This window comes from Ovis aries, chromosome 12, assembly GCF_016772045.2.
Source record: "Ovis aries strain OAR_USU_Benz2616 breed Rambouillet chromosome 12, ARS-UI_Ramb_v3.0, whole genome shotgun sequence".
Taxonomy (NCBI): Eukaryota; Metazoa; Chordata; class Mammalia; order Artiodactyla; family Bovidae; genus Ovis; species Ovis aries.
The window spans coordinates 37,486,161-37,505,417 of NC_056065.1; the positions used below are offsets into that span (position 1 = coordinate 37,486,161).

General features: G+C 44.7%; 1 protein-coding gene across 3 annotated transcripts in view; it reads left to right on the plus strand.

The window, feature by feature from the left end:
- Positions 1-1,637: 1,637 nt before the first annotated feature.
- Positions 1,638-19,257, plus strand: part of PRRX1 (paired related homeobox 1) — a 78,346-nt gene continuing 60,726 nt past the window's right edge. For all 3 annotated transcript variants that reach the window (XM_015099201.3, XM_027975594.3, XM_060396081.1), the window contains exon 1: positions 1,638-2,258. In XM_015099201.3, coding sequence (XP_014954687.2) covers positions 2,018-2,258 — 241 coding nt within the window. In that variant the 5' untranslated portion in view covers positions 1,638-2,017. The remainder of the gene's footprint in view (positions 2,259-19,257) is intronic.

Sequence of the window (19,257 nt, forward strand, 5' to 3'; positions counted from 1 at the left end):
TCTGTCCTCTGTCAAGTTAGGGCTCAGCAGTCGGACGACAAAGCCTTATCCGTAGATTTAGACGCGGGTTGGTCCACCCTTCTCAGTCCTTCCTCCCCTCCCCCACCCCGCGCCAGCCGGACTGGACCCTGAGCCTCCGTCCACAGCTGCTCTAGGAGTGCCCCGCTTCCTCCGCATCTGGGCAGCGCGACCCTCTCGGCTTAGCGTCGTAGGCTGGGGAAGCAACCTTGGCCGCACCAGAGAGGTTACGAAATTGGCCAGGATTGGGGGGAAGGGGAGCAATTATGACAAACTCCTAGAGTCCTTTCTTGCAGCTAAATAAATATGTAAATTTCCTACTGCCTGGCCCTGGGATTCTTAGCCGCGCGGAGAGACTCGAATCGATTCAGAGCCTTCTAGATCCCCAACCTGCCTTTAGTCCACGCAAGAAGCGTGGAAGAGCCTTCCATTATGATCGCTCTGGTCATTTTATCACATTATTTAATAGACTCTCTGCAGAACCGAATGTAGCCTTAATCTCCTTGCTCTCTCACTTGCTCTTAGGCGCTCCTTCCACCCCCACCACCCCCAAATTGTTAGAACAGCAGGAAATGTTATTTTTTTTTAAAAAAAAAGGCAGAGAGAGAAGAAAATTTGATTGAGACAGTTGTGGATTTTTTCCAACAAATTTCCCCGCAGCTGTTATCAAAACATGCAAATGAGATTTTCCAACAGGATCTTAAATCTGGAGGAGTTAATGCCGAAGCAAAATAATCAGCCCGTTTGAAGTGAATGTGGGTTTCAGTTTGTCTTTTCTCCCCGTGATACTATTGCATGGGAATGATAATTAGACCTTTACTTAAAAAATCCAAAGGGGCTCTCTTCCTTTCTTTTCCCTCCCTCTTCTCCCCCCACCTCCCTCTCTCCCTCTCTTGCTCCCTCCCTCTCTCTTTCTCTCTTGCTCAGAAGTTGGCAAAAGGGGTTTTCTTAATCAGACTGTTTTCTGGTCTGAGGGAAAGGAGGAAGAAGGAGATTGTGATGGAGAAAGGGGGTCTGTAAACCGTCAGGCACCGCACAAAGGCTTTGCCACGTAATTACAGGCTCCTATTAAGTCGAGATCTGCCCTCCCAGGGGTCTCCAATTTTCTTGTATTCCCTACAAAGCCTCCTCTGCATGCCAGTTTGTGCCTTTTGAAGTGCCAGAGAGCTTCTTGATCCAACTGAGAAGGAAAAGGGAGCTCAGCGAGAAGAGGGGGAGAGAGCGAAGGGAACGGGGGAAACCCACTACCACCCTCCTTCGGACTCTTGGAGCCCCCCGCTTTTTCCCCCCCTCCTTACGAAAAGTAAAGTGAGACTCCTGCTCTCCAATACATCTGCAAGACATCACCCTCTCCTCCTGAAACTTTAGTCACTCCTGAGAATCCACAGGAGTGCAGAGAGGGGGAACACGTTTTCTTGAAGATGTTTTAAAGCTGGAACAAGCCTTCTTCTGTTGGTGCTTGAACTCTTGCCTGGGAATAACTTTTTTAACCTTAAAAAAAAAAAAAAAAAACTCACTTTGATTCTTCTCTCCCACCCCTTCTTCTCTCTTCTTCTGTTTGCCTAACTCCCCCGCCCTGCTGGCCTCTCCTTTCCTCTCTCCCCCTTATTATTATTTTTAGTGCGTGCGTGTGGACGCTTTTGGAGAGCTGGAAGGGATTTTTTTTTCTCTCTCTCTCTCTTGACTTGAACATAGGGTGACTTTTCATTTTATTTTTTGGTGTGGATTATCTCTTTGGATCGCGCCGGACTTGGCCTCAGGAAAGCAACCGAGGCTGTCGAAAGCTGCTGGTGCAGAATTCTCTGCTCTTACAGAAGGGGGTCCCCCGCCCTCTTTCCACTTTTTTTTTGTTCTTCCCCTCCTTCTCTCTCTCTCTCTCTCTCTCTCTCCACTCCCCCCCTCTCTCTGCCCCACTCGGCTCCTCTCCCCCCTCGCGCCCACAGCGTTTGGTGTTGATTCGAGCGGGAAAGGGGGGTGGGTGGGATCGGAGGGGAAGACCATGACCTCCAGCTACGGGCACGTTCTGGAGCGGCAACCGGCGCTGGGCGGCCGCTTGGACAGCCCGAGCAACCTCGACACCCTGCAAGCGAAAAAGAACTTCTCCGTCAGTCACCTGCTAGACCTGGAGGAAGCGGGGGACATGGTGGCGGCGCAGGCGGATGAGAGCGTGGGCGAGGCGGGCCGGAGCCTACTGGAGTCGCCGGGACTCACCAGCGGCAGCGACACCCCGCAACAGGACAGTGAGTGAGGGGGCGCATGCCCGCGGGTGTGTGTGTGTGTGTGTACCCCGGATCGGGGGCGGGGGCGTCCGGGCTGATCGGCTGGAGCTCTCCGGGGGCCGGAGGGAGAAAGTTAGGAAAGAGGAGAGGTTGGTGGCAGTGGCCAGAGGAAGGGCCGATCACAGACGGAGGGAAGAGGAGGACTCCGCCGAGGAACGAGCCCGGGCGGACGCCTGAGGGAGGCTCTGAGGCCCCGGCTGGGGTCAGGGACACTGCCCGCCGCGGACTCTCGCAGAAGCCGGCTGCGCTGCCTCTCCGTCCCGGACGAGCGCGGCTGGCGGATCTTCTCGCCAGCCGGCCGAAGAGGCTGGGCAGGAAAAGGGTCCCAGATCGGTGCAAACTCGGGGAGCCCGCCCTGTTTGAGAAGGCATAGGGTTAGGGATGCTGAGTCGGGTCCAGAGGGCTTCTCCTGGGTGGAGTAAGCGGGTTGGAGGGCGGAAGGGACCGAAGAGGCGGAGGGCACCGCGTAAAGCGAGGTAGACCCGCGCTGCTTTCGCGGCGCAGCGCGCGCGGGCTCCGAAGGCCGGAGGTGCCAGAGGGGCGGCCCTGGAGCGCCCGGCTCGAACGCCGTATCCGCTGTCTGTCTGGGAATGTAGCCGACACCTGCCTAAGGGTTTAAGACTCTCGGCAGAATGAAAGGCCTGAATGACACGGGGAAACTCAGACGAAGCAAAGGGAGGGTCCTTTAGGGGTGAAACCCGAGCCGCTGCCCCGCATGGTCCCACACAGGAGAGATGCGCTACGGAGGCCCGGGCTCCAATGCCAAGCCCAGTGTTACATTAGGAGAACTCTCCCTAATAGCTCCAAGATTTCCAGAAAAGTCCATGTAGAGTCTCCTTTTGGCACTCTCCTTGATTGCTATCGCGTCCCCAAGGAACTCTCGCCTTGTTACTAGCTGTGCCTTATAAAACCTGACTTCAGGTATATCCATACGTCCTGGAGGAGTCTATAACAGACCTGTCACCTGCTTATCCCAGGTGAAATGGGGTTGGATATTTCCTCCTCAAGGTTGCAAGAGTCAGAACTTGGCTGGAAGTTTTTAAATGAGGCTGATCCCTTTCCATGCTATTATTTGCTGACTGCTCTTTGGTCTTGGAACTCAGAGGCTGTGGAACCAGGGAACCCACTGGCAATCTATGATTTTCAAATAACAGTGCCAAGGTCAGACTCTTGGAAAACACATAGCAAAGCAAACAGGATTTAGAAACAGCTGGAAGCAAGTCCTGTGCAAAGTGGTGGGAGAGCAGCGCTGAAACAGGCCGCAGGGAGAGCCCATCCCTACCGCAGGCCGCCTGCCCGTCGCCCTGCATCCCTGGTCCAGGCCTGGGCTTCCCTCAAAGTATTTTAGCCAGAAGCAAACTAGGGCCCATCCGCCATTCTATGGCCATGGGCAGAGGGTGATGGGGGATCTGACCTAGCCAGGCACTAGGGAAAAACTGAGGAATGAAGACCCGGTGTCCCCAAGTCCTGGCTAGGTGCAGAGGTGTCCTTGTTGAGGTTACTGGCACCTTCTGGGGAGCTGCTCGCTGGTGGCACAGGCAGGGAGCAAGTTAATAGATGGTGTAGGTACTTGTAGCTCAAGAAAATGCACTGTGAAATAATATTTAAACACTTTACTAGGGAATATTTTACCAACTGAGCTATCAGGGAAGCAAAGAGTAGGGAGAATAGCATTCTGAATTTTCACATGCCTATCACTCAGCTTCACGGCTAAGTATTAATCACAGCATTTACCATTATTCAAAGAAGGCTGGAGCCACAACAGAAATCAAGGTCGTGAAGAAACTGCAGCACAGAAGGTCAGGGTGCATTGAGGGAGACCAGCCAGGGTTGCTTTGCCCCAGGAGCAAGCAGAGGGCTGTGTAAAGCAAGCCCAGGGTGGGTGGCCAGAGCAAGCCCAGGGTCCACACAGGCCAGAGCTGGAGGGATGATGATAGTTCCTGTCTTTTGACTTTATGTGGATGCAAAGAGAGGAGAGTTTGGGTTCACAGTGGCCTCCTAGTGGGTACCCAGCAAGGCTGGGTTGAAGAGACCAGCTAGGAAGCACCCCTAATCTGAGGTGAGGCTGCAGGCTGGTGTGGGGAGGCAACTCAGGGATGGCTTCTTCTAGACCCAGGCCTGAGGCTGCGCTGAGCACGTGGCAACTGTGGGCGCTAGTTTGCTAGGGGACAGGCAAAGGGCAGCAGGAGGAGTTGGGGATGGTCTATCCTGAGGGAAAGGGGATGAAACCTGTGGGAACCTGCCCAGTTGATACTTGAGTACATCACAGAGTTTCTAGGAGTAAGGAATGACCCTGAAAAAGGAAACTGAGATTCTGGGGGAAAGCATGCTTGAAGAAGAATAGTAGACGAACAGTTCCAGCAGGAGGCCACAGAATGCAGTGTGAGGTGATGGGGATGAACTTTTGGACACCTGGGGCTGAGGAAGTAGCCAAAATCACACACACACCCAAACACCGCCATAGGCCTTGCTTTCTGGGGATGACCAGGGCCCATCTTTCTAACAAATGGGTAGTTGCTTTTAGAAGCCGCGTTTCCTCAGTCTCCTTCCCCATCTCTGGGGTGAGAATGAGAGGGTCTGGTAAGTTGAGTGGTAGCAAGTGTTCAGGAGGACCTTTGTCCTTAGTCTTGGGCCCCAACCAGGAGATGCCAAGGAAGCTGTCACAGTTACCCAGAAGTCAGGACTGGTGGAGCGCTGCTGGACTTTCAGTTTGCCGTGGACAGTGAGGCTCAGACTGTGAATCAGAGAAGAGAAGAGTCTCCAGGCAGAGGGCAAGAGCTAGGCTTGCCAGCTGCAAGGGACAGAGGATGGCACCAAGAGTCAGGTGCTTTTTGCAGCGTGCTGGGTGTCTACTCCGGAGAAGACAATGGCACCCCATTCCAGTACTCTTGCTTGGAAAACCCCGTGGATGGAGGAGCCTGGTAGGCTGCATTCCATGGGGTCGCCAAGAGTCAGACACGACTGAGCGACTTCACTTTCACGTTTCACTTTTATGCATTGGAGAAGGAAATGGCAACCCACTCCAGTGTTCTTGCCTAGAGAATCCCAAGGACGGGGGAGCCTGGTGGGCTGCCGTCTATGGGGTCACACAGAGTCGGACGCGACTGAAGTGACTTAGCAGCAGGGTGTCTACTCAAGTGAGAAACCATAATCTCCTTTGGAGAGATGGAGAACATTTCAATGACCCCTTTTCTTCTCAGAGTTATATAGAAACAAGTCCTCCCTAAAGTTTCTATTCAACTCAAATAAGTAAAACAGACTATATTTACACTTGCAATGTTAGATTATTAATTTTGCAGATTTTCCAGTTACAAACTGGACCCATCTTAGCAAAGAGGAGCCAAGCACTGTCCAAAGTGAAGGCTTGCCACTGATCTCCTGCAGGCCACACCACAAGTCTCTTTCCCCTCTTTTTATTCACTCCACTTTCCTCTCTGTTGAAGGATTTCTTTCTCCTTTTACTGATATTCCCAACCTAGTAAATTTCTCAAACTTCTGGGTTCAAACACTTTCCGTGATTAAAGAAACGGTTCTTTAACACCGTTAGAAATCCAGTGGCTAATGGGGGAGTGCGGCGTGTGAAGGGTGGGTTGGCGGTATAACAGAGGTAGTCAGGGAGAGGAAAGAGGAACAGGGCATAAAAATAGGCAGACCTACCCCTAGGAGGACGGTGCATCCTGCTGTCATTTCTTAATCTGAACTTCTGCAAACTCTTAAAAAAGCGCCTGCCTTCCACGTTCCCAACCTCCAAATTAGTGAAACCAGATTGTCCTAATAAGACCTTTTGTTGGAAACACATGTAGTCATAAAAAGGTAGAGGGAAAGTCAATTAGACACGCGCGCGCACACGCACGCATTCACAAGGCGGTGCTAAGTGTGCACAGGGAGCAGCTGGGCCCCGGGCCGCTGTGCGAGGCAAATACAGAACAGCGGCGCGGGGAAATCGATTTGTCACAAAGGGAGAGGTGTAAACGCGGCGCGAAGGAATCACCCGCCCATCCCGCCTAACGCACTCCCGGGGGCCTACTTCGGCACGCTCTTCAAGGCCAGGGAAACGCTCTGGAGAGCACCGGGCGCTCCCCTGTTGGAATTCACAGCGGAACATCGGTCCCCTCCGGAGTCTGTATTTGCAACACCTATGGCGCCAGAAATCTGCGGCAACACCCCGGGAACCTGGAGCCGGTGCCGCCACTCGGAATTTGGGCCTCAGTGATCTCGATTCAAGGGGAAGTCAACGAAATACACCGTTTTAAGCGTAGCCTGGAAATATTTTTTTCTCTTTAGAGCAGGCAGTGAAATCCAGGATCAAGAGAGGTCACTGAGTCCCCAGCGTCGAATGTCAAATCCAGAAAAGATGTTGTGAGTCTTGTTTATCTCACATGCAGGAGTGAGGGGCTGAATGGCCTCAATATTTCGAAGAAACTGACAGGCTAGTAACTTCCTCCCGCTTTGGAGCAAGGGCGCTTGGAGTTTGAAGCGTCGGGGAGGTGAGCCTCTAAAATCCGAGGCCCCGGCTGCCAATACTCCCCGGGGGTCCAGATCCCCCAATTTTAGAAGTCTGAGAGTCACTGGCTCTATCGTACATTTCACCGAGGAGGTCCTGGCGAGACTCCGGAGCGCCTTTCTCTCACCTTCGGCTCACGCAACCCTGCGTTTTTGCTTGGCAACCTTAACTTTCCCCTGGCGAGCTCAGTTCAGAACCAGGGGCGTCGGGTGGGCAGCAACAGGTCACACGGGTCCCTGCAGTTCCTTCGTCTTCCCAGGGGCGTCATTTTAGATTTTACGACACGGGTAAATAAATCATCTCCAAATCAACAAGTCACCCCCCTCCCGCCCCTTGCGAAAAAAATCCTCAGCAATTTCAGAGCCAAAATTATGTTCGTACTTCACCGGCTCAGATCCCCTCAGATAAGAATTTTGAACGTTGCTCTGGCCAGTAGCCACCTCCAGGAACATTACATTTGTTCACTTTTAAATAACATCTATAGATTATCAACGATGAGGATCTCTAGACCAATTTGATTTCTCCTTTAAAAAATGTGTTTCTTTTACGGTTCCTCTCCCCTATCTTGTTTGCCTGCTCCCTCTCTTTAGCAGGGCAAACCGTCTAAGCAGACCTGTAGCTCCGGGAGAACCCCAGTCCTTTGCCCGAGCAAGCGTCAGGGCCTCGGGTACAAGGAAGTTGCAAATATGTGCGCGCCTGTGCGTGCGAACTTCGCGTGCCTCCCGTTTCTGGCGGTGCGCACTTTCAATGACTCTCAGAATATGTATTTATTTTTTACCCTTTAGTAGAGATGGGTCAGTAAAAGCCATAAGAAGTACAAGTTTTAGGACTGGGGGAGTGGATTTGTAGAAAAGGAGATAAGGCTTGTATTGTGCTCATATTTTTCTTTGCAGAGGGTGGAAGAGCTTTGGAGGGAGGGCTGACAATTCTTCCGGGGAACAAAAACGGAGGTTCAGCATCCCCCATACAAGTGATTTGTAAGTTCAACCAACAGGATCCTCAGAGCATTCCTCCGAGCTGGGAATCCCGACATTTACAGGAAAAATTTCGGTAAAGGTCCAATTCCCAGTTGCCACTTGGTGTGGCAACATTTACAGAACTACCTGTGATTGCGCTCGATTGTAATCTGATTGGATGGTTTTTTCTTTCTTTCTTTCTTTCTAATTGAGGTTTTAATTTAAGGTGGGGCAAGCGCCAGTCCCATAGGTTTGGTGCCCCCCAACTTTTAAAAAATTCAAAGAAGATGCACATGTCAACAGCATTATTATTTATACACAAGATTTTGGATTCTTGTAAAATCAAATAGTTTGATGAGCAGGTTAAAAACACTCAATTAAAAACCAACCATCTCAAACAGTAAATAATAGTATCAACAAACCACCATGACTTCCTTTCCTCTGAATGCTGTTTGTTATAAAATCAATAAATGCGGAGATACAAGGTCGAGATGTTTGAGGGACAGTCATCGGTGTTTAGCGGTCAGAGGGTTTGATTTTCACGTATGAAAATTTTTGAGCAAGGAGTCTCCACCGTGGTCTGAATATTAGTAGATTCTTGGCATCCTCATTTGTCTAATTTAGTGAGGCAGCCTGAAGGAAGCAGTTGTACAGAGAATTATGGGCTATCAATTTTAGGTTTAAGACCAAAAGAAAGAAAAAAACCCCCACTACATTTCACTTGTCCTGGAACCACTTTTCTTGATGAAAAAATATTTGAGAAGCCGATTATAGGGGCAATAGCCACTTTAGGGGAGGGGAAGGGGAACAAAGGCACACGTGGTGGTGGGTTAGGGAAATTTTATGAAAGAAAATAAAGAAAACATGTCAGAACAAATCAATCACAAACACAAGTGACTTCTCAGAGGAGTCTGAGGACAAGCAGAGTTAAGGATTCCGCTGTTCCCCCTGAAGCTCTCAAATGCAGGAATTTATGTAGGTCTGAGTTAGGACCAGAATGCTGTCTTTGGGTCCTTGGGGCACCGGATGGCCCAGTTGCTTTGCTGCACTACCATAATGAGGGAACTCTAACTCTTAAGAACTTTGGGCCTCCTTTTTGCCATAACTGGTTTCCCCCAGACTCAGCTCCAAAGGAGAAATATGTTTGAAAAAATGTGAATCCCCAGGACCCGAGTTATGAGAAAAGACAGGGACAGCTTCTCTGGTTCCTATTTTGTCTACTTTCATGGAGTTATTTGCAAGCGATTAGAAAGGTTCTTAACAAGCGGATGAGAGACTGTAATGAAACTTTCATGCAGAAATGGCGATCGATCGCACTGGCCAGAACTGCAGACTCTGACTCTGTTTTGCTGGGTGGGTTGCAGGAGATGGGGCGGAAGAAGTAGAGTGAAGGAAAATTAATTCAGTAAATCAGCAAAGATAAATACAGCCATAGTATTTTAGATTTTAAAGTTCTCCATCTCTGCTGGCCTGGACAAAGATGCAATCCCCTGCCCCACCACACCTCAGCCCTGTTCCTTCCAATTCCAAGGGTGCTGGGGCACAGCTCTCAGCTAGATCGGACTCTCGAGCTTTCCTAGAAGCTCTTTTCCTTGCTTTCTCTCGCCGAAAGGGGGTGCATTCCTCCCAGGTCAGGGCTGGAACTTAACCCCCGCCTTCAAAAACTCTTGGGTGCCAGCAGGAGGGAGAGACATACTGGAAGACCCCTCTACACAAGTAGCAAGAGATGGGAGATATCACTAGACTGCTGAACTGTATGCTCCACATGCGTTTTAATGGAAACAACTTCTTTGCAATGAAAATGGTGAGGATTCCAGGGTTAGCAGAAAGAGGCAGAAGGAGAGTGGGACTAGATGACCCTGGATAAGTGGGTAATTGGGCTGATGCCTGGGTTCCATGGGGAAGGAGAAGGTTTGTCCCTGTGGAGGTGGGTGAGACTTTACTGTAGATGAACTCCAAGTATTTAAAGAAAGAGGGGCAGATTTGAGAGATATGGAGCTAGCCGTATCAATGAGACACTGCAAAATGGCCACAGAAACCCTCATAGTACCTGGAGTCCTTAGATAGGGCAGAGCTTTGGCCACCTTAGTGTTCCTTTTCCCCTCAAGGGAGAACAGTAGCTGCCCCCACTGTCTTGTGTGTGCATGCAACTTGGGCATTTCCAACCCCTGTATCTGACTCCTGGTCTCCACTGATCCTTCCTTCTGGGGCAAGAGTTTCAAGAGACTTAAGGGAAAGATGAGGATATACCTTTAGCAAGTCTTGGGATTTTTCTACTTCTCTCTTGGATTATTTCTCACTCTTTGACCTTGCAGGGTCAATAGGACAAGTCAATGCTGGGAAAAACAGAGTGGCAGAATGAATATTTTGTCTTCTTAGCATCCATGGTGGTTAATACATACTTTCCAAGATAATCTTGAGCTTGGTTATTCACTAGAAACAGAAGCATGAGGCCAGAACTGGAAGGGAAATTGCTTTCCCACAAACCTTTGTCTGAGAGTAAGAACGTTTACCTCATTCACTTAATTTCTCACCATCAGCCATGTCATTATGTTTTAAAGGACCTCACAGGGCTGGAAGGTGGTGTAGTTACAAATAAGCATAAAAACAGATGGGTGCTCTTCCAGTGCTCTGAATACATATGGGAAGGCCAAATCTTTTCAAAGACAATTGAGATATACAACTTAAAGGCCAAGGGGCCCAACTCAATAAAAATTTGAGCCAGAATATGCTAAGTTCAATCAGCTTGACTATACGCAAAGTGAAGGGCCTAGCTAGCACTTTGTATATATACAGAGAACCACGTTTTCTCAAGATTCCATTGTATTTATTCACACAAAGTCATGCTAGTCTGCAAAGGGTTTAGTAGAATTGGCTTGGGCCTGGTGAATGGTAGGGAGACGGTGTCCTGCCCTTCTGAGCTTATCCATCATCCTTTCCTTTGAATTCATTCCCTGTACCCCAGCTGGCTATCCACAACCTGTGTGCTGCAGAAAACACTGGTGCCTAGAGGCCACATGCTAAGTCACTTCAGTTGTGTCCGACTCTTTGTGACTCCACGGACTGTAGCCCACCAGGCCTCTCTGTCGATGGAATTCTCCAGGCAAGAATACTGGAGAGTTTTGCCATGCCCTTCTCCAGGGGATCTTTCCAACCCAGGGGTCCAGAAGCCTCTTAAATCTAGAATCCTTAGAAAAGATGAGGACTTTTGATCAATAATGTACCAGGCATTTTCTCGTATTTGTCCTCTCTAACAATTCATTTTGTAGTGGCCTAGTTAGAGACTTCATGGGGATTGAGGTTTGGGGAACTGGTTACTAGTCTGTTTCTTTTACAAGTAGCTCATAAATATGTGAAGTTGAGTATTCCAATGGAAACAGGCATTGAATCTAAATCTTCATAACTGGGCACTGACACATATCACCATTAATCCAGACTGGAAGGTGACACTAAATAATTATGTACATTGTGCCTTTTCTTTCAATTTTCTACCTGTGCTGCTTCCCTAAATACTGGATTATAGCAGTCATATACCACTGGGACAGGTGGCAAACTCTCGCCTGTGCTCAGTAAATGTTTATTAAGTGATAGAATGAGCTCCCTAAGTTTAGTGGATCCCCTTGCCAACCTAATGTAAGAACTAGGTCCCCTCCCCTCCTCTTCCCACTCTAAACCCTTTAAAGGCTTTAGAGATCTCCTCTGTGTTGTGTGCTTAGTTGCTCAGTTGTGTCTGGCTCTCTGCAACCCCACGGACTGTAGCCTGCCAGGCTCCTCTGTTCATGGCATTTTCCAGACAAGAATATTGGAGTGGGTTGCCATTTCCTTTTCCAGAGATCTCCTCTAGGCTCACCATTTTAGTAACCATCTATATACAAATGATTCCCAGTATATATCTTTAAGCCCCCACCCCCTTGGAGCTGCAAATCTGTGTATGCAGCTACCTATACATTTCCATTTAAACAGCACAAAATGCTTCAACCTCAAAACAACCAAAACATGGCATCAATGAGCTCCTTTTCCCAATCTTATCCTCTCATAGCTTTTCCTATTTTCCTGTATCAAAACATGTGGTTGCAATACTCAGAAACTTTGGACTCATCCTTGACTCCTTCCTTCAAGCCTCTCTTCAATCCTACTCTAAATGCCGACAAATTTCTCAAGTCACTTGAATTCATCTCCTTTTAAAATCTTTAAAATATCTCACTTGCTCGCTAAGCCATCTTCCTAACTTATTGGGTCTCCCTGTATCCATTCTTGTCCTCCTCTATGTAGATGATGACAGAGAGTGGATATAATAGATCTTCAAAGAATATTGGCTGAATGAATGAGTGAATGTTAGTGCATTTTTTACAACATGTATATATTTGAAAAAAATCATGGCTCTCCCCTTCTTTAGAATTCACAATTGCTTTTCATTCTTTCCTAACTTAAGACCAAATTTTTGTCCTGTTCTTTTAAAAAAATCGCTCTTTACAATCTATATTTTTATCTCTGCCCCAGCAATCTCCTCATTCACAGATACACATGCAGATTTGAACCATTCCTCTACTTTTCCCTGGTGTGCTAGTTAGGCTAGTCCATGTACTCTAGTCTCTTTTCTGATTCTTTGACTTCTGGTCTGAAACGTCCCTGCTCTGTGGCCCTTTTGTCCAAACCCACCTATGCTACCTTTCAAGGTTCTGCTCCCATGATCTACTTGCAACACCTTTGACTGCCTCTTTCAGACCAAGCAAATCCCTTTTTCAGTGCTTACTGTAGAAATAATCAGTTCCTGTGCAAATAAACCTTAATTCTTTTCTAAATATTTTGTGATTGTTAATTTACTTTGAGAAGTTTCTTAAGACTACAGACTTTTTTTTAGGAGGGGAAAAGATTTATTCCACAGTTTCAGTACACAAATAAATCAAATAGATAATTGCGGGGAGAAATAGATAGTTGCTTCCACTCAGTTGGAAGCATTGAGTGGTTCTTCTGTTTATGAAATCTTCAGTGCAAGTAATTTTTAAAATATGAATAATACCTAAGTGTGATTCAGGCTTATTTTAGAAAATGTATTATTTTATACTAAAAAGTTTTAGCGAGAAAGTCAAGTCCCTTATATTTCACCACCCTGAGGTAGACGCAGGTAACAGTTTAATATTAAAGTATTTCTTTTTATCTTTTGCACAAAGCTTGTATTAACATTCTTGATGGCCAATTAAAAAAAATATTTCAAAGATTGTGTTTCGCCCAAATTAAGAAAACACACACACTGAACCCACTTGCTCTCACCGAAAAGTTAAACAAACACACAAATAACAAACAAAAGCTCTCCAAAGATGATGAGAGCTGTGACATCACAGTTATTTCCCAGCGTTCTCAAGTTCCAGTGGGTACATTTCCAGCATAAAGACCTTCTGAGTAAACAGTTTCTTTTTCTTTTCTGCTTGTTCTAGCTGGGAACCTTCCCTAGACATGAGCACATGTCTCCTTTAGAAATTGGAAAAGCCTGCATAATACCTAAAGGACATTCCGAGACCACAGTTGGAGAGCTACTGCTCAAAAAAATTCGTTTTTACATGATTTAGTGAGGAAAAGTACCACAAAGCAAATTGCAGAGAAAATATCTTAAGGGACTGAAAATTTTCTATTATTATAGATCCCTGGATCTTAACTTTCTTTTATTAAATGTTTTGAGACTCATACATGTTTTTGTAGAAAAAGGAGGAGGAAAACGATATTTTTCTGTACCCTGCAGAATGATGATCAAGTTGGATAATGACCTATTCCAGCACACAGTAGTGTGTTTTGACAGAGAAAGAAGCACTTAGCAAAATCAAAGATAATGCATTTATCCAGATATGAAAGTCGGCAGTCCCCCAGCCCTTACTTAAAGTGATAATTGCAGAGAAAATATAAATTGTTATTATGAAGTCTGTGTAAAAATCATTCCCAGGCAAGTTTATGTTGAAACATTTGCCTGATGAGTGCAAATATTTTCTTTAGGGTAAGTATTAGCAAGTGATATAACAGCATATGGAACAAAATTTTAAAATGATTAGATAAAGCTAAATAATTCACCTTCTTCCTTCTCATGAGAAAGGGGGAACAGGGAGAGTAATCATCATTTTTGAGGACTAAAAACCACACTTGCCCAATAAAAGTTTCTGCAGTTTCCCACATTGCCTAGTTCTAAAGGAGGGGAAAAAGAGAACCACCCAGAGCGCTTTGCCTACAACCAGATGTGCTGTTCAGCTGCTCTAATCCTCAAGTTCGAGGGAAGACCGCAGGATGAATCCTCCACACATTTAAGAAATAAAACGTAATTTGGTTCATTAATCATGAAACTGAAATCTGCAGTCTTGCTACACGTATTTCAAAGGCTGAATCTCCTCTGACAAGAGAAAGAGAAAATAATATCACTGCACGTTTGACTGTTAGGAGTCTGTTCTCAGCTTCCCTCAGGGAAGAAGAGATTTTTCTGTGTATGATCATTTTTTACTCAAAATACATGAAGTGTTATTTAAATTTATAACTTTTTCCCCTTTACCCTAACATTCTCCTTTCTCAGGGTGGTGAGAATATCTGTTGTCTGCACTGTTTTTTTTTTTTTTTTTTTTTGGTTAGAAGATTCAAGGCTACCTTGAACAGCCAGGAAATTCCAGCTGTATTCGGGTAGGCCTTAAAAGTACAATAATTTAAACTGCAGTAATATACGCAGACTGCTGGTTTACTTAATTCTTTCCCTTTATTACTTGTATAAATTGATGACCTACTTTGTCTTAAAGGATTAATAACATTAATAATAAGAAGGATAAAGTGAGATAAAATATGAAACTACTTCACAGACTCTAAAAAAGGCAATTCTAAGAAGTGAGTTGGGATCACATAATTCTTTTTATTTTACAGATAAAGAAACTGTGGCTTGGAGAATTTTAGTGAACTACTGTTGAATGCCTTGAATCTGTCTCTCCTGATTCCATTTTATCTTTTTGTTTCATTGTGTCCCACCACCTTTGACGTCAACCGGATTCTTTTAGATACATTACTGTCTAGGGAAACAACACTGAGTTAGGAGGGTGACGCCAGCATGCCACTTCATGGTACACAGCTGTGCTGCACAAATCTCTTTTAATTCTTCTGACTCTTATTCTTTGTTATAAACTGGGCATATAACTTCCACCATAAACTGTGCCTATCTTCCTCATGGGAATGCAGCAGGCCAAAAAGATATTGCGTTTGTAAAAATATTTGAGAAATAAAGGGCTAAATTTATGTACAAGTCAGACAGGACTGAAGCGACTTAGTAGTAGTAGTAGTAGTAAATGATAAGGAATACTAAAGGAGGCTTTTCTAAATTAACAAATGAAGATCAAAAATAAGAATGCATTTCAATACATTTAAACTCTGTTCTCAGAAACAAGAATATTTAATTTAGATTTAGGGACACTAGGAGATTCAGAGCATCTTACTTTGTTTCTAGATAAATCCATGTTAAATGATGGTTCCATTATTTAATTACTGGTTGACTTTAGACAACTCTCTGGGTCTTGGTTTTCTTATCAAAAGAACTGGCACATTAATATCTATCACTCGGGTTTATTGTTTGGAATGATGAGATAATGTAAACAAAGACCCCAATGCCTTACTCCCCTTCTCCCTAAATGCTTGCCCTTTCCCTGTTCTGCACTTCAACAGCATCTCTGAGAAGTTCAAGCTCAGTTATGTGTTCAGTGTGGTTTCCCAGTCCGTGCTGGAGGCCATTTTATGTCATCGAAATTAGGACTATTCCCATCCTCCAAAAGTCACAGTCTTACGTCATACCCCTTACCGGATGACTAGGGAACATCCGTTTTTGATCTACAGTTAGGAGCTTATGCCTTACAATTTTTAGTGACACTCCTAAGACCACACCATAAGTTGCTGCAGCTCCAGGAGTCTGGCTCAGACATTCCTGACTAAGGTTATTTCTTTCAGGTCAATCTCCCCTTCTTTGGCATGAAACAGTATTGCACATCTTTTTAAAGTTCGAGATGGCATCAGCCTCTCATATCTCCATGTACTTCATCCATCACTGCAGACTTTTATTGTGACCGAAGAAAACAAATACCCACCCCCAATGTAGACATTGAATTTAATTATGACATATGCTTAGGATACCAGGTGTCAAGACTTCTTATCCAGACCTGACACAGCCAGTAAGTTTCTAGGAGGCCAATCATGTTACAGTTTCTCTGTGGTATAATATCTGTAACGTAGCTAACTCTCTTACCACTCCTCTGAGGTTTCTGTGGGGTTTACTTAATTTTTTTGCACATGAATAATATCATGTTAACTGTGATTATACATAAAGTTGCTATTCTTTTTGCCAACTTAGACTTCCTAACCAGTTGAGTAAGATAAACATTCTGTTCTCAGTTTGATATGTGACCTGCTTTCATATGTATGGCTTTGAAATCTGATAAACTTGGAAGACATACAGACTGCATTTCTATATCATGAAGCATCCAAGACTTTTTTTTTCTTTTCCAAGCAGTTAACGATTAACTCCCCCTGGCATTCTTCCATAGCAGAACAGCATGGCTAATGCTTGTGGTGTATGAAGAGAAAATGGGTCACTGTGGGTGAGGCACTTTGATGACGGTTTACTGCAAGACTTGTGTGCTAGATGTCTAGAGAAGCAGGGTGCCATATATCTTCTGCACACGATAGATGAGAGATTATCTCCTAAACATACTCAGTAGTTATTAGTCAGAGATTAGGAGCATAGCTCTGTCAGGATTATTGGTTCTGACATATGGAAAAATGTTTGTGTGTTTGCTAAAAGTACTTTGTGCACTTTACAGTATTTGGGGGTGTAGATAACTGGCTTACTGCTTTCCTTTAGGAAGCATGTAGTCCTCATCTAGGAAAATTGTCCTTTGGTCTTTGTAGTATTCCGTTCTTTCTCCTGTATATGTCTCTCCCACGAGCAGTTCATTTTTAATGATTTGGAGAAAAAGGATGAAGAGAAATAAACAGATAATCTGATTCTTTCCCTAATGTGTTTGCAATCTAATTCGGTATGTCTTTTTAAAAATTTTATTTCATTGATTAATTTATTTTTGGTTGTGCTGGATCTTCATTGCTATACTTGTGAGTGGGGGCTACTCTCTTAGTTGTGGTGTGTGGGATTCTCATTGTGGTGGCTTCTCTTGTTGCGGACCAGAGGCTCTAGAATGCGTGGGCTTCAATAGTTGTGACACACAGGCTCAGCAATTGTGGCTTCCGGGCTCTAGGGCACAGGCACAGCAGTTGTGATGCACGGGCTTAGTCGCTCCCTGGCCTGTGGGATCTTCCCAGATCAGGAATCAAACCCATGTCTCCTACATTGGGAGGTGGATTCTTCACCACTGAGCCACCAAGGAAGCCCTAATCCTGTATATCTTAAAGTGTGTTGCCTAACTCACCCATGTGCATCGAAAGAAAAAGTCTTAAAATGCAGATTCCAAGACCCCATCCACACCCAGTGAATCAGAATCTCACAAACATCTGCATTTTAAATATCCTGGATGGTTTTTATAGATCGCAGAGTTTGAAAACACTGATGTACACAACTTTCTCTCATAGTAATTGGCATCAAATGATGTGTTTCTTTGTGGCATCCACTGCGTAATGTGTTTTCCATTGTTATTTAACTCTCCCTAAGTGTCAATCTTATCTTTTTAACCAGGTGTAATGTAGTTTTGAAAACAGGGCAGAGAGGCAGATATTTTATAACTTCAGAGGGCTTAGCACAGTGTTTTTCATGTTGTAGATGGCTTAATAAAAAGCAGTTATTTAAAAAAATTAATGCATGAACAAAGTGGGAGATAAAAAAAAAATACATAGAGCACTCACTAGGTGCCTGGCACTGTTTTAAATACTTCACATAAAACAAAGAAAAACAGTTTGAGGCAATTATATGAAGTTGTAAAAATCCCAACTGTGATGAATTTTCAGTGATTGCTATCTCAGCTCTTCTGGGAGAAAAGCATGTGTCATAGAAGGGGCAGTCTATCACACAGATACTAATATTTTCAATTACACTTTAGTTTTAGGTAAGCTTTCAGATGTAACTATTGCACATTTAGAAAGTTATAATTCTGTATTTAATATCTTATTGTCTTACAAAGTTCTTCCTTCCTTTCTGATGGTGGATAAAGCACGGGTTTTCAAATATTATGCAATTTTGTGTACTTCTACATGGTCTGAGGAAGCTAAAGTTTAATTTACCCTTTTTTCAGACATTGTGGGAAGGTTGTATTTTGAAATTTCAACACTACTTTTCCAAGTTTGCCATGCTTAGAGACAAATTTATTCCATTAGTGGGCACATACATTAGCTTGGCACATACTAAAGTTACATCTCAAATGTCTCCTTTTAAGGTGTGCGCCAGGGTTTTTGCCCTAAATGGACATTTCTGTTAAACGTCAGGCTTTGCTTTTTTTCTAATGAAGTATATGTAAGTCATAGATTGCTGTCCAAAGAGTGTGTGGGGAGATGTGGATAGCCTTTTAAATGACAGATCATTCAGTTTAAAAGGAGTTGCATTTGGAAAAGCAGGGTTAGTGTGATTTTTAGAAAGCTCAGAGGAAGAGAACAAGAAAGGAGGGCCTTTGCAGCCATGAGAGGGACAAAAAGCAAGGGGAAAGCTTTCCTGGAGTCATAGCTGCAGCAGAGACTACTGCTGAGTTAGAGGCCTCGAAGCCCATCTGGGATCCTTTGGTGACATAAACTTTGCTCTAGCGGTTTATGACATCACTGGAACCCCCTGAGTGAAATTACAACTCCATAATTCACAGTTAGCTGTTGTTTATTTTATATTTAATCATTTGTGGAGCATACTGGCAGTATACTCAGGGGAACTATGTGGTTATGCTCCTGCAAATCTTGTTGTTGCATAATTAAGTACGTCAGAAGTAATTCTCCAGTGTCATAACATCCCATATTTCAGGTCTTGCAGATGCTGGCCTTGCTTGTGATTGTCCTAAAACTCTTTTTGTTGACTCACCTTATCAATGAGTTTTCCTCTGAGCCGAACAGTTACAAAAGGCAGCTGGGCTTCCTGGTTTAAATGATTTTCTGAGTAGCAAGCATAATGCTTCCATAGAAAACAATACTCCCCTATGTGATATCAATTTTTATAGTGTATCTGTAAAATGTGCTTCCATTCCTATTAACCCCAAAGAATGTAAAATGTATCAATGAGATAACGAAGAAGGTTCTTGGATTAGTAAAGTGAATTTAGATTAGTCTCTCTATTTCCTTGTGTTTGGCCCGGCTCAGAGATGATCCCACTTTAATGTCTTTGGATTTTTTCAATGGAGGAAGGGAGATAATGGAAAGATATTGAGATTCGTTGAGCACTCACCATGAGCAGGTACTGTGTTGGGTGATTTATACTACTTATGCTGTTTTATTTTTCACATAATGTTAAGTTGTAGATATTATCATGCCCAATTTACAGCTAGGGTTTTGAGACTCAGAGGGCGCTGAAGAA